At 42.8% G+C, this 13,360-nt stretch overlaps 1 protein-coding gene across 2 annotated transcripts; it reads right to left on the minus strand.

Annotated features, from left to right (window-relative positions):
- Window positions 1-111: 111 nt before the first annotated feature.
- Window positions 112-9,028, minus strand: slc5a3b (solute carrier family 5 member 3b). 2 transcript variants are annotated; one of them, XM_058081286.1, is made up of 2 exons: window positions 8,818-9,028; window positions 112-4,213 (listed from the first exon to the last, which is right to left on the minus strand). In XM_058081286.1, the coding sequence occupies exon 2, from the start codon at window positions 3,996-3,998 to the stop codon at window positions 1,863-1,865; it is 2,136 nt and encodes a 711-aa protein (XP_057937269.1). In that variant the 5' UTR covers window positions 3,999-4,213; window positions 8,818-9,028; the 3' UTR covers window positions 112-1,862. The 2 variants fall into 2 exon arrangements, with proteins under 2 accessions (XP_057937269.1, XP_057937267.1); XM_058081284.1 differs by having other exon boundaries at window positions 8,760-9,027.
- Window positions 9,029-13,360: the final 4,332 nt, after the last annotated feature.

A 13,360-nucleotide genomic window follows, 5' to 3' on the forward strand; every position in this document is an offset into this window, starting at 1 on the left:
AATAACAATGTTTCCGCTCAAAAAATAATGAAAAATTTTAAAGCTCTTTCCCATAACATCGTAACTCTTAACAATCGATCCTCCAGTCATTCAACCATATGGACTGATGGAAAAAAAAAAACAATTGAACACTGTCACAAAATACAATAATAATAACGACAATGATTCTTTATTACTCGTTTTTTTTTTGTCTCGCATGGAAACAATGAACTGGTTCCATTCAAATAACTGGTGCTTTTATTATTAATAGGCAGCTAAATGGAAATCTACAACACGGCAATTCTAGATTTAATCAGATGGCTTAAACAAAATGTCACTGCACACATATCTGTAATATATATATATATAAACATATATATATATATATATATAAGCTTATTTTTCAGTCTAGCAAGTCACACTAAGACACATTTGGTAAAAGGTGGTATAAAAAGATGCACTTGAAATGATAATGGAGCACCGCAGTGCATTGAACGTACATCCGGACACAGTAGATACACTCGGTATATGATAGGAGTCAGGAATTATGTAGCAGACATAATAACTCATCTAAACGCACCACTCGTGATATGCAGAAAATATAGATGGGTACACAATCATGAGTATTGTTTTGTTTTTTTTGTTATGATGCTATAGCAGTGCATAAGAAAAAGCTTTTTGTTGGTTTTCAAATGTAACACATAACAATGGAAAATAATAATACAGACCATTAACAACACAAACAGATAAAGAAGTACCACACGATGTATAAACTCAATATCTCAAATTCTAGTTTTGTGCTTCTTTCCATTTTAAGAAAAGAAAAATGTCCAGAAGATGACATCCAAACTGAATAGTAATTGCACTACGGGGTGATTCAAACGTCATGATGGTCCCTTAAACAGAAGAGATGGTTGGTTTGTGAAATACACCAAGTCAAAACATCCAGGCTGAAGTACGGAAAAAGGGACCGCCCCTACTAATGGAAGCTCTAAGCAGCATGAACTTGAGAACGCAACTTTGGTGGCCTTATCATTTGGGGTATAACGGGAGGCCACCACGGTACCTCGCTTCACTTTCATTTTCGGTATAGTACGAGAGTGAAAAACCTGCTCAGCTTTTGTGTAAACAGCTTAAATGGTAATGGTTCAGTTTATTTGTCTTGTAGCGCTCGGTCCTGATCGCTACCGAACGATACTACTTTCCTTTCATGCGCTTGTCGTTGCCCCTTGACGTATTTCACCGGGAAGGCAAGGTGTTCCCAAACAGGAGACTTTATCACTAGCTATATGACTCCCGCTAGCCTCATGTGAATGTGATCTGCGTAGAAACCGGATCATCCTCTGTACCATACCGAAAAATCTTGATGACGAATACATGTACCGTTACACCCCGACTAATCATACCACAAATGTACGGATGCTACAGCAGAACCTAAGCTTACAGTCACTGTCAAACCAGAAGGAACAAATTAATCACAGAACGTTTGTCACGACAATACAAGACACAAAAAAAAGAAAGAAGTGCATATGTCAAATAAGGCAAATATTCAATTGATTTCTAAAAATCCCAGTAGATGTTCAGAGTGCAGGATTAACAACAACGAGAGCTGTACAAAATGAACAGGCAAGTGCCGAGTAAAGTCCTCCAAAAAATTGGTACGTTGTTGTTGTTGTTGGTGGGGAAGCTTTAATCATTCCAAAAAAAATGATTAGAATAAGCTTAGATCCCTGTTAGAGAGCTACAAAAGACAACTGTAAATATTACAGACAGAGCTTCTCAAAGCTATATAATAAATTCATCTGTTTGTAACAGGACACCTCCTGACCCCCCTGCTTTCTCCTCCGTTTTCCTTCCTAGAAGCCCCCCCACCGGTTATTTGATTAAAGTGAGAAAAAGACGAACATGAAGACGCCCACGGAGCAGACCAACAGCAAGCCCAAGTTAAGCAGGAGTTTGACCCGAGGGGGCTCGTGCAGCATCTCCGCTATGACGCTCGTGTCCTCCTGGGAGAGTTTGTCCTGAGTGTTCTGCGACGGTTCCTTGTAGCCACAAAACCAGTCCAGCGCACGAATGCAGCGGCTGGTCTCGCTGCCGCCGCCGCCGTCGCCGCCGCGTTCTTCATCCATCTCGACTTGCCCGTTGCCGAATCTGTCTGCCGGGGTGGTGGCAGGGGACGCCTCGGTGCTGGGGGTCGCTGGGTCGTGGTCTGTGGAAGGGACCAGGAGTTTGAGATCGGCTCCGTCCAGACATCGCTCCTTTTTGACATCGGCGGGTAAATCTTTGTGCAGGCCGCCGTCGCCGTTGCAGCGGCTCTTCTCCGTCAGCCTGTACATCTGCTCTCGATCCTTGCTGGCCACCTTTTCCACGTGGCGTAGCCCCCACACCGTTGTGGTGCGGACCTGCTCCTCATCCGGCGGAGAAGTGAGAAGACTGACCACCACCGCCACCAGTCCCGAGATCCAGAAGAGACCCGCCGCCACGTACATGTAGTGGATGTTGATGATGAACCAAGGGCGGGTGTCCGGCTGGTCACAACGAGGCTGTCGGTAGATAAAAGCCAAGATGAGTCGTATGGTCCCCAGAGTGAACCCGGTCATGCCTCCCCAGAACGCCCCTTTCTCGTTGCAGCGTTTCCAGAAGACGCCAAGAAGGAAAAGGGCAGCGATTGGCGGAGTGAGGTAGCCAGCGACCTCCTGGATGTAAAGATACGTCTGGCCGCCTTGCATCTCGATGATGACAGGAACCCAAGCGATGCTGATGACCACCATTAAGACCACAAACATGCGGCCCACCAGGAGCAGTTCACGTTGGGACGCCGTCTTCCGAGCAGTCTGGTAGATGTCCAGCGTGAAGATGGTGCTCGCGCTGTTAAAGATGGAGTCCAGATCACTCATCAGGGCAGCGATCATGACTGCCATCATGAGGCCCCTGAGTCCCACGGGCATCACCGCCATGACCAGACGAGGATATGCGATGTTGGAGCAGCCCGCCTGAGAGCCGCACACGGCCATGCAGTGCTCGGGTCCGATACAAGCGATCTCGTCCGCAAACAAGATCCGGGAGATCATGCCTGGGATGACAATGACAAACATGGGAAGGATCTTGAGGAACCCTGCCATGAGTGTGGAGCACTTAGCGTGGGCAATGTTCTTTGCCGCGAGCACTCTCTGGACGATGACCTGGTCGGCACACCAGTACCAGATGGAGGCAGGGGTTTGGCCCAGAATGAACCCGGGCCAGGGAATGTCCTCATCCAAAGGGCCGCGAAGGATGCGCAGCGAGTCGGGTTTGGGATGGATGTGGCAGGAGGGGGAGTAGGTGTAGTTCCCAGCAGCCACGATGGCAGTCACATTGGGGATGGCCTCCATGTACTTAGTTCTCACACCTTCTAGTCCGCCCACTTTAATAAGGCTGATGATGGTTAGCGTTAAGGCTCCGCCGATCATCAATACCGCCTGGAGGGCGTCCGTGTACAAAACCGCCACCAGTCCGCCGGTGACGGTGAGCAGGGCGGTCATGCTGATGAGCAGGACTATGGACACGTAGAGGTTCCACCCGAGGGACTCCTGGATGAAGAGTGCGCCGGCGTACAAGTCCACAGACAACTTGGTGAAAATGTAGAGGAGCACAGACAGGAAGGCAAAGTAGACCTTGAGTCGGTTCCCGCCGTAGCGCTTGGACAGGTACTCGGGCATGGTGAAGACCCCCGAGTGGATGTACACGGGGATGAAGACCCAGCCCAGCAGCTGCAGAAGCAGGAGGGCGTTGAACTCCCACGCTCCCACGGCAAACCCGCTGGCTGCTCCGGATCCGGCCAGCCCGATGAAGTGTTCGCTGCCGATGTTACTCACAAAGAGCGACGCGCCGATCACGATCCACGTCATGGAGCGTCCGGCCAGGAAGTATCCGCTCACGGTGCTGCGGTTGGCTTTCCACATGGCGAAAAAGCCGATGACGAGCACCAGGATGAAGTACAGTGCTACGACGGCAATATCGGCCACCTCCATTCGACCCATTATTCATGAGTGGGGGGGAAAAAAGACTTCTTGGGTGGAACACGGTAAAAATGGAGTGAAAATTCTAGAAATGCTCTGCTTTGGTTTGCTGTCTGGTTGGAAGCTGTGGTATCCGCCGCCTGGTCTAATTCACTAGCAGTGCATCACATGGGCTTATCAACCCGTACTCGGGTTGTCGTACTTTTACAGGATGTTGTGGTCTACAGTTTTTGTTCCTGCAAGACAGCAAAGGCAAAGAAAAACACCTCATTAGATATTTTTGTTGGAAGAGTGAAGATGCTCATGAAAATGGTTCGTTTGTTTGGGACATGGTTAGAAGGATAGTTTGGATTTTTTGCCATGGAGTTGTATGATATTCCTATCAGCGGTGTTGTGCATCACTGGTGATTTACCCCCCACTTCATCCCATAAACAAGTTGTGATCGGATTACGGTGAGGAGGAACGTAGTTCCGGTTTAGTTGGTGGGGCAAAGTAACGAGTTTGGCTTCTCTGTACGATATGCGTTCAAAAGAGTAATTAATACATTTGCACCACAAAAAAATCCAGGCTGCACAATCGCTCGCCATTTTTTCGAGGAGGCATTTTTTGAGAACACATAGTTTTGAGACGCCAAACTCTACGTTCTTCATCACAAAAATCCGACCACAACTCAGCTTACGAAACCACCGATGGGAATATCATCCAACTTCAGGTAAAAAAAAATACTAACTATCCCTTTAAGTTACATAAGGGGAACATCACACTTGGAATTAATTACCACCAGGTCAAATGCTGCATTAATGTTGCAATGCATATTAATGTGTTAATGCCACTTTAAATGTAATCAGAGTCACGGGGCTAAGTATTAAATTGGTTTGATCTGTCTGATTTTCCAGATTTTTTTCTGTACCCCCCGCATCAAAAAAAAAAAAAAGGATGCACCTAAGGACTCTGCACTTGAACAACTTTTATGTTGCGCTTTTTCAATTAAAACAATTACGTGAGGCAAAGACATTTGGCAGCAAAATCAATGAAATCAAGAAATAACTCATAGCAAAACACGAAGGTGGTGTCCGTAATGATCTCGCTGCCACATCGTCTCTGACCATTTTCTACCGCTTATCCTTATGAGGGTCGCGGGGGAGTCTATCCCAGCTGTCTTGGGGCGAGAGGCGGGGTACACCCTGGACTGGTGGCCAGCCAATCCCAGGGCACATATAGACAAACAACCATTCACACTCACATTCATACCTATGGGCAATTTGGAGTCGCCAATTAACCTAGCATGTTTTTGGAATGTGGGAGGAAACCGGAGTACCCGGAGAAAACCCACGCATGCACGGGGAGAACATGCAAACTCCACACAGAGATGCCCGAGGGTGGAATTGAACCCTGGTCTCCTAGCTGTGAGGTCTGCACGCTAACCACTCGACCGCCGTGCAGCCCACAATCCCCATTCAATGAAGGTAAAAGTAACCTTAAAAAGCCATTTATTCCTTTCATTCATCATTCATATGAATTTAGAATTGTTTTGTGCAATTATAATAGTAAAACTATAAAAAGATGTTTTGTGTTAACGTCTTTGGCTTTGTGGAACAGACTAATTGCCATTCCATTCCCTTCTGCACTTAGACTTCTTATGTTGATCACTTCACACATTGTCCAGTTGAAGGACATGTCCAGTCTTGTGAGAGAAGACAGATGTTGCAAACTTTGGTGAGGAGAGAAGGAGATTTTGAGAAGAGAAGGGAGAAATATGCAAATTAGGAGAACTTGTAAACGCTTCGGAGGGCTTCGGCTCATTTCAATAATTTTTTTTTACATTCACTGCAATAGAAGATGAACTTATTTTTCCGTCTCATAGCATTATTTCAACAACTGTTAGAATGAAAGATCCTTTTTAATTGGATTAAATACAGTATAAATGTGTATATTTCAGACATACTTGCTAATAATAATAATATATATACACAAACACAGTATTTATAGCTTGCTTCCTGTACCTGGCCCCACCCCCCCACACACGGAGCAACACTCTCCCTCTGTCGCTCTGTCTTGCGAAAAGAAACTGCAGTTGTTTACACCACGGTAAGTCACTCAACTATTATACTATTATAAAGTGTTTTAAAGTGAAATAAAAATATAAGCAGATATACACAGTCCCATTTCATTTGATACTTCCATGCAGGATTTGTCATATATGTCATATGTTGATTGGTTAATATCTTCATGCAAATAATTTTGAAAATATTCCAAAGTGTTATATGGCATGTTTGGAAAGACATGGAAATAATAAATAAATAAATAACATATAAATAACATAAAATGCCCTGTGATTGGCTGGCCACCAGTCCAGGGTGTACCCCGCCTCTCGCCGCAAGACAGCTGGGATAGGCTCCAGCACACCCGCGACCCTCGTGAGGATAAGCGGTAGAAAATGAATGAATGAATGACTTACATCTTACATGATCATGTATTCACAGCTGATACATTGCATACATTAAAATGAGCTTAATAAGGACGCGAGGCGACGGAGGGTTCTGGAGTTGTCAGTCATCGAGCTAAGACGAGGGTTTAGAAGCGGAGGAGATGCGATCGCTTTGTCAAAAATAGACATATGAGCTGTTCACGGATTCACATTGCTGGTCTCAGAAAGTAACTCCCGTAAAAAGCGAGCATCGAGTGGAGTTTTTTTCCACTGAACCACCGTGACGTACCTTAACGTACTGGCACTAGCCCGCTACAAAAACATTTGACTCCAACTTCACTTTCGCTGACTAATCAAATGTTATTAGTCCTATCTTATGGCTACAGGATGCACAGAGTCAGGTGTTTCCAACAACCAACTTCCTGCAGGAGTGAAAAAAAAACCTGGAGCTAGGCCAGGTATTACGGGTTTTCTTCTGCTGCTGCAATAAGACACCAAACCCAGAGCGCTCTTCTATTTCTATGAACTAAGCTCCTGAGCATTAAGGTATACTGGCACAACAAAAGAAAATATATGCCCCACTTATAGCCAGCACGCTTGTATGCTCTACACCAGGGCTACTCAACTAGCTTATTCTGACTGACACGTTTTTAGAAAGCGAAACGCCACACCGAGATTTCTACCTTCATTAGAGTTGGGCTTTGAACCATCAATGGGAACCGCTTATCACATTCCAATTCTCACGGAATGGTTCATTATTTTAACTTCCGGTGCCTTTATTGGTCAAGAAGTGTTTATGTTCATCCATTCAAGTGTGGACAGTTTGGCTGAAATTGTGCAAAAAGGAGGTTTGTGCAAAGTGGATGCACCAATCACACGATTGACGGTTTACTAGTGCAACGTTTATGACACGCGACACGGGGCTGTTTTTGATGGGCTACATCGTCCAATCAATCGGGTGAGTAAAACAATAAATTATACTTTATACGGTGAATAGGACGCCCAATTCAAATATCCAGCTAACATAACATAATAATAATGCTAGCTTTAGCCAGCAAGTTGACCGAACTTAGCATCAAGTGTTACTTCTTAAATATGGCGAAGTTAGTTTTCACATTGTAGGTTGGACATACATCTCCGTCCTGTTAATTTCACGTTGTCAGGGGGTAAACATGGCTCCCTAGCAACAGTGACACCGCTGTTGCTATGTCGTTCCCACGCACATACTCGAGACGTCAATAAATTACTATTGCACTGAAGAGAGTTTGTTTAAAAAAAAAAAAAAAAAAGAAGCGATATATTCTTCCTCCACTTTGTGGGGAGGACAGACCTGTCCTATCTGGCCTACCTGCAACGCATGCCCATATAAGGAATTCCGATGACAGGGAGCCAGTGCGTTCAGACCCATCCCTAAATTCTTTCATGGCTCACTTCCAAATGTGCAAACCTCATTATCTGAAACTTTGGCATCGTTTAACACGTGAATGTAACATTCTAACAACATTTATACGTCAGAAAAGTACAATAAGCATAATAAAACAGGCACAATTTTCAATGAAATTCAAGTCGTTCAACTCAAATGATTAACTTGAAATGGTACAAAGGTAAAAACTGAAACATAACGACCATCTTAACACTTAAAAATGTAAGTTTTCCTCCAAAGTGTTCTAAAACTTTTGACTGGTAGTATATTTCCCATTTTCTGTTCTTGTAAATATATACACATTACTTCAAAAAGTATCTATATATTTGGATTTGAGAATCGATTTTAGAGCCTATATGGTATGCTAATCAAGTATCCACCCACATATCACGAGGCTTGTCATTCACGAGCATACTTGGGACCGCGAGCCGCCGGTTGAACAACACCACCCCACTCCACTCCACTCCACTTGTCTCCTCTGACAACATGGAGAAAGTGTTGCAGGTTGCAAGGCAACACCAAGGCCGTGTGGAACAATGGCTGCTTTAATTCATTGGAAGAAGTGGCCGACTGACTTAAATCGCAAAGCACGACAGCTCACCTAATTCGACGCTGAGAATGTTCTAGATCAGTCCTCCACGGTCATAACGTCTATATTAAACCTATATAGTCATATACATATGTATTAATTTCTGCTGTATATATTCATTGGCGTTAGAGTAATATTTGACATATTTAGAGGAAAAATTAGCCTGCTTGACAGAAGAAAAAAAAACACGCGACTACACTTCGACCAGGAAATGACATCTATACGTTACACGTCAGGGCACATTATTTTTAAACACTTTCCCCCAACACAAATGCGTACATTTGTAGCAAAAACGCTACACAAGTCACAAGTTACAAACAAACACTAAAAACATTTAGTACCTTCCAAGCTAGCGTTAGCAGCCCTTGTCTTGATGCTAAAGGCGACAAGTAAACACACCCCCGGAGAGGAGATGGTGAAGAAGAGCGCTCCTCCGGCAGCCAGTGCACCTCTCCTTTGGAAGAAAGAAGCCGCCTCCCCGGTTTATATAAAAAAAAAAAGAAAGTCAACTAAAAAGCCCGTTATGATGCTGTGCGTCTCTGTGGATGATGTTAGTGGCGATGCCAAAGCGCCTCTCCTCCTTATACTTTACTAGACCTACACTACGCCACGCCCCACACGTGTGGCTCACCCGTGACGCGTTTGAGTGCACAGAAAAATATGCAATTAGAAAGTTGTGTTGTATAAACTTTGTGCACGTTCAGTTTTTTTTGTCCTTTATTTTATTTTTTATTTTTTTTGCACTGAATAAAAACCAGACTCGCTGATCTCCGGAGACACACCCACCTTTGCTGGATGCTTGTTTCTTTTTGGAGGGGGTCGTGTATAAAGACTGAATTGTATGAAATAACACACGATGAAAAATAATACAGAACTACCGTTAAAAACAATAATAATTCCCTAAAATATAATTACCTTTAAGCAAACCATTATAAAGTGAACTGTGTACTACGAGCTTCATACAGGTAAAGCGAATCATGGAAAGTACCATAAAGTCATTGACTGATTAGGGAACTAATCGGATGTTTAAAATAACATGCACCATTAAATCGGAATAAGACATTTTGTGTGTAATTGCAAACCAATTGTGAATTACAAAACTTATTTATAATTTATTTGTGCAAGGTAATAACACGAAAGGGATTGATTGCTTGCAATGCACCAAGATAGCACATCATGCCACTCATATTGTCCCCCACACTACCCAATACCGAACCTATTGTGTCATCATCATCATTGTATGTGGTTGCAACATAACACTGCCTTTCATACTTGCTATAACGGAAAATTCCAGCATAATATTACCGCATATTACAGTGCATGACTTGAACACAATATAGGTAATGTAGGACAGGCCTTATATCTTCATCACATTCCCCTAATCGTTAAAAAAAAAGAAGAGCACGGCAGTGGGAGATAACAAGGCTAACAGAACGGTTGACTTTCATCAAAACATCCTGCAAGGCTGACACAGCTCCGCATATTACTGGGGGAGGGAAGCTGAGTAAATTTCCACTCACTCCCCTTAGTGCGATACGTTGGAAATTTCCATTTCAGCGACTACTACATTTCCCTGCATGCCTTGCGCACTCACGTGGGCACTATGACGTATTGACGCTCGAGGGAAAACAGGAAGCGTGTATACATTTCAGCACTAAAAGTGTTTAGAAAATAATATTACATTAATTTATAGTTTTGTTAATTGTATGTATTGTTTTTTTAATAATGTCGCTGGTGTTATAATATATTCACAAGATAAAAATATCCTGGTATTGGAAGTCCAAGGCCTTGGTGTCAGTTTTACAGTCACACTGACACTTGAATGTTGTTAAATTTAAATTTGCAATCATTATCATGGAGTTGGCGTCAAGTGGTCCAAATATACAAGTCACATACAATAGTGGATTCTACGTATGGTGGGTTAATGACATTCACAAAAATGTGCACTAAACTTTTACAGCACGTGTCAGAAACTGCACAAAACAGCTGCCTCCTTTTTTTGTGGCGCTAATAAAGTTGGAACTGCATTCGCACAAAAGTGCAAACAGTTGCTCTTTGCGCATATTTTCGCCGAGGCCTGTTAAATATCTTTTGAGGTAACAGACAAACAGTGAGACGGAAAGGAGGAAAAACAAGCCCCTTTGGCAGCCGTAACAATAAAGCCATTGTTTTGTTCCCACCCCTTCCCAGTGGTTTGACTTGGCAGATTAGAAACACCAGTGCTGTCTTCATATGTGCACATGATCACTGCTCCATTACCACATTAAAAAACACATCAGTCACAGCGGGGATGCTTTGAGGGGACCCAATCCATTCATGTTGGTAAATGTGACTAATCTACAGCGAAAAGACATGCATGTTTGCAATTAATTCATTAACCTTTGACCTCATGACAAATTTGAACAGATTTATGACCAAAGTGGGCTAATCATGTGCAAGTTTGGAACAGGATCGGTGCAAAAAGTCAACTCAAAAAGCAGACTTGACTTTTAAGAAAAGTTTGACTTCATCTAAGAATAAACAACTTGTGAGAAATACTAAGGAATGTCCCAGATAGTTATGCACTGTACTGTTGTGGTGCCATCTATTGACTAAATATTGTACTACTTTACCAATGTAAAGAATCATATCACATTAGCTGTAGGTTGAACTGCACCAAATGTATTGAGTCTGGCTTTGAATGACACAACTGTCAACAGCGACATAGTTTGTAATGCTATTTCCGTTGCTAATGCTAGAAAGGATTACGGCATACATTCTGTAGATTAATACAAAAGTAACAAGCTTATTGCTGCGCCATATTTAGAGCGCAGTGGGTAGGTACTTTCCGCGGGCTGTTTCACTATATTCTATTGTTAGGCATACTTTCCATTGGCAGGGGCAATATTATCTCATTGGGTCTATAAAGAGATTGCGGTCCTCGCAAACAGGGTCTTATGTTCTTTGGGGCATAGGAACCGATCCCGTGGCAAATGTAACGCATTTAAAAAGTTAATAGCCCACAACATCAATAGGTAATTATCTAATAGGTCATATAGAGTCTGGAACTGGCACACGGTCCACCTATTGAAGACCAAAAGTGTCTATTTGAAACAAAGCAAAAAGACAAAACATACCAACATAACAGCAACCATTTTCATAATTGTCAATACTATTGGGCAATACTGTAGAAATAAAACTTGGCTATACTTTAGAGTAGTCAGGGTACAGCTTGTACAGTGGTATTGATTTACTATCCACTGACAATAAGCTAAAACACATCCACTCATGTCTAAATAGCCGGGAACACAAGTGAAGATATTTCATTTGCTGGTTTTGTCCCGTTCTGCATGGGGATGCAAGAGTTCTCCAGGAACTGGTGGAGCTGTGGTTCATTGAGGGTAAACATGGATTCCAACATGTGCTGTGACATTTGGAAACAAAATGGGGGCAAGGCTTGAAAAGGAGCCCCCCCCCCAAAAAAAAAACATTGTCAAGCTGAAGGTGATGCAGTGGCCAAGTGTGTCTCCTCCAGATCTGATCAGCACCCGTACGGCATTCACAAGCGAAAAGAAGGTGCAGCAGCACCACAGATGTCATCACGGAGAAGCGGAAGCGGATTCCAGTAACTTGGGTGTGGAATTCCAGTAAAATTCCAAGCCCGAGAGGATTAAAGCGGTGCTAGATGACAATGGTGCTCACATTAAATATTGACACAAATTGCTCACTCGTATTGGCAGCGTTTTACACAATAATGGCCGTGTACGGACTTTTTTACGATGTAGAAATCCTCCCCCTGAGGACTCTACGTGGGTTTCGAATAGAGGATAAGAGAATTTTAAAGAACCGAATTATAGAATGAGAACCAGATTATTTATTCCTGACAACAATACCTAATACAGACGTCCGGGTTTATCTGCAGTCCCTGTATGCCTACAAGTAAGCGGGTCTTATTACAGCACAGCTGCAAAAAAGCACCCTTCCTTTTCCTGCCCGGTCTTTTATACACTCGAGGCTGGAGTCCTGAGGCTGGAGTCCTGGACCAATCACATTTGCCACTGCCCTTACTTGAATGGTGTTTCTGCTTTTGTTTGTTCGCGGCGGAATCAAGGCATCTTTGTGTTGGTTTTAGCTTATATCTTTAGCTAGCACAATTGAGCAAATACCTTCAACTAGCAGAGGATAGTAAATGTATACTGCTATACAAGCTGGACACTACTACTTTAAAGTACTGTCCATAGAGAATATATCCTGTAATGCAGGGGTGGGCAAATATTTTGACTTGTGGGCCGCATTGAGTTAACAAAATTGTCTGGGGGGCCAGAACATATATTTAACACACTAACACACACACAAACACACACAATTTTATGCTTATAATTTACTTTGAATTATTCATCTAATTTTATCTGAAAAGTGTTATACTATCAGCTGTATGTTCTAATGTTCCTTTTTTCCAGCAGCACTTTAAACATCAGACCACATCAAATTATGTCATTAAATTTTAATTTTTTTTTTTTTTTTTTTTACTAAATAAGACATCCGACTTGCAAGTCATGTTGCCAGTTTGTATGTTAAAAGTTGAACTACTTAGAAAGCAACTGGCGGGCTGGATTCAAACGCTTGGTGGGCCGCATGTGGCCCCCGGGACGTAGTTTGCCCACCCCTTCTTTACGTGAATGTGACATCTTATGGAAAAATTACACAGGGCTATTATGTGAAGGCAAAAGCTAGGCTGCTTGTTTTGTGACAAAGTTATGACATTATTTCATTATCAGCTGAATGTTCTCATGTCCCTTTTTTTCAGGAGCACTTTAAACATTTAAACTATAATTTAATTTTACAATTTTTTTTTTTTTTTTTACAAAATAAGACATCCAACTTGCAAGTCATGTTGCCAGTTTGTATGTTAAAAGTTGAAATACTGAAATACTACAGAAAGCAACTGGCGGGCCGGATTCAA

The sequence above is a fragment of the Doryrhamphus excisus genome, chromosome 9 (genome assembly GCF_030265055.1).
Source record: "Doryrhamphus excisus isolate RoL2022-K1 chromosome 9, RoL_Dexc_1.0, whole genome shotgun sequence".
In the NCBI taxonomy this organism is placed as follows: domain Eukaryota; kingdom Metazoa; phylum Chordata; class Actinopteri; order Syngnathiformes; family Syngnathidae; genus Doryrhamphus; species Doryrhamphus excisus.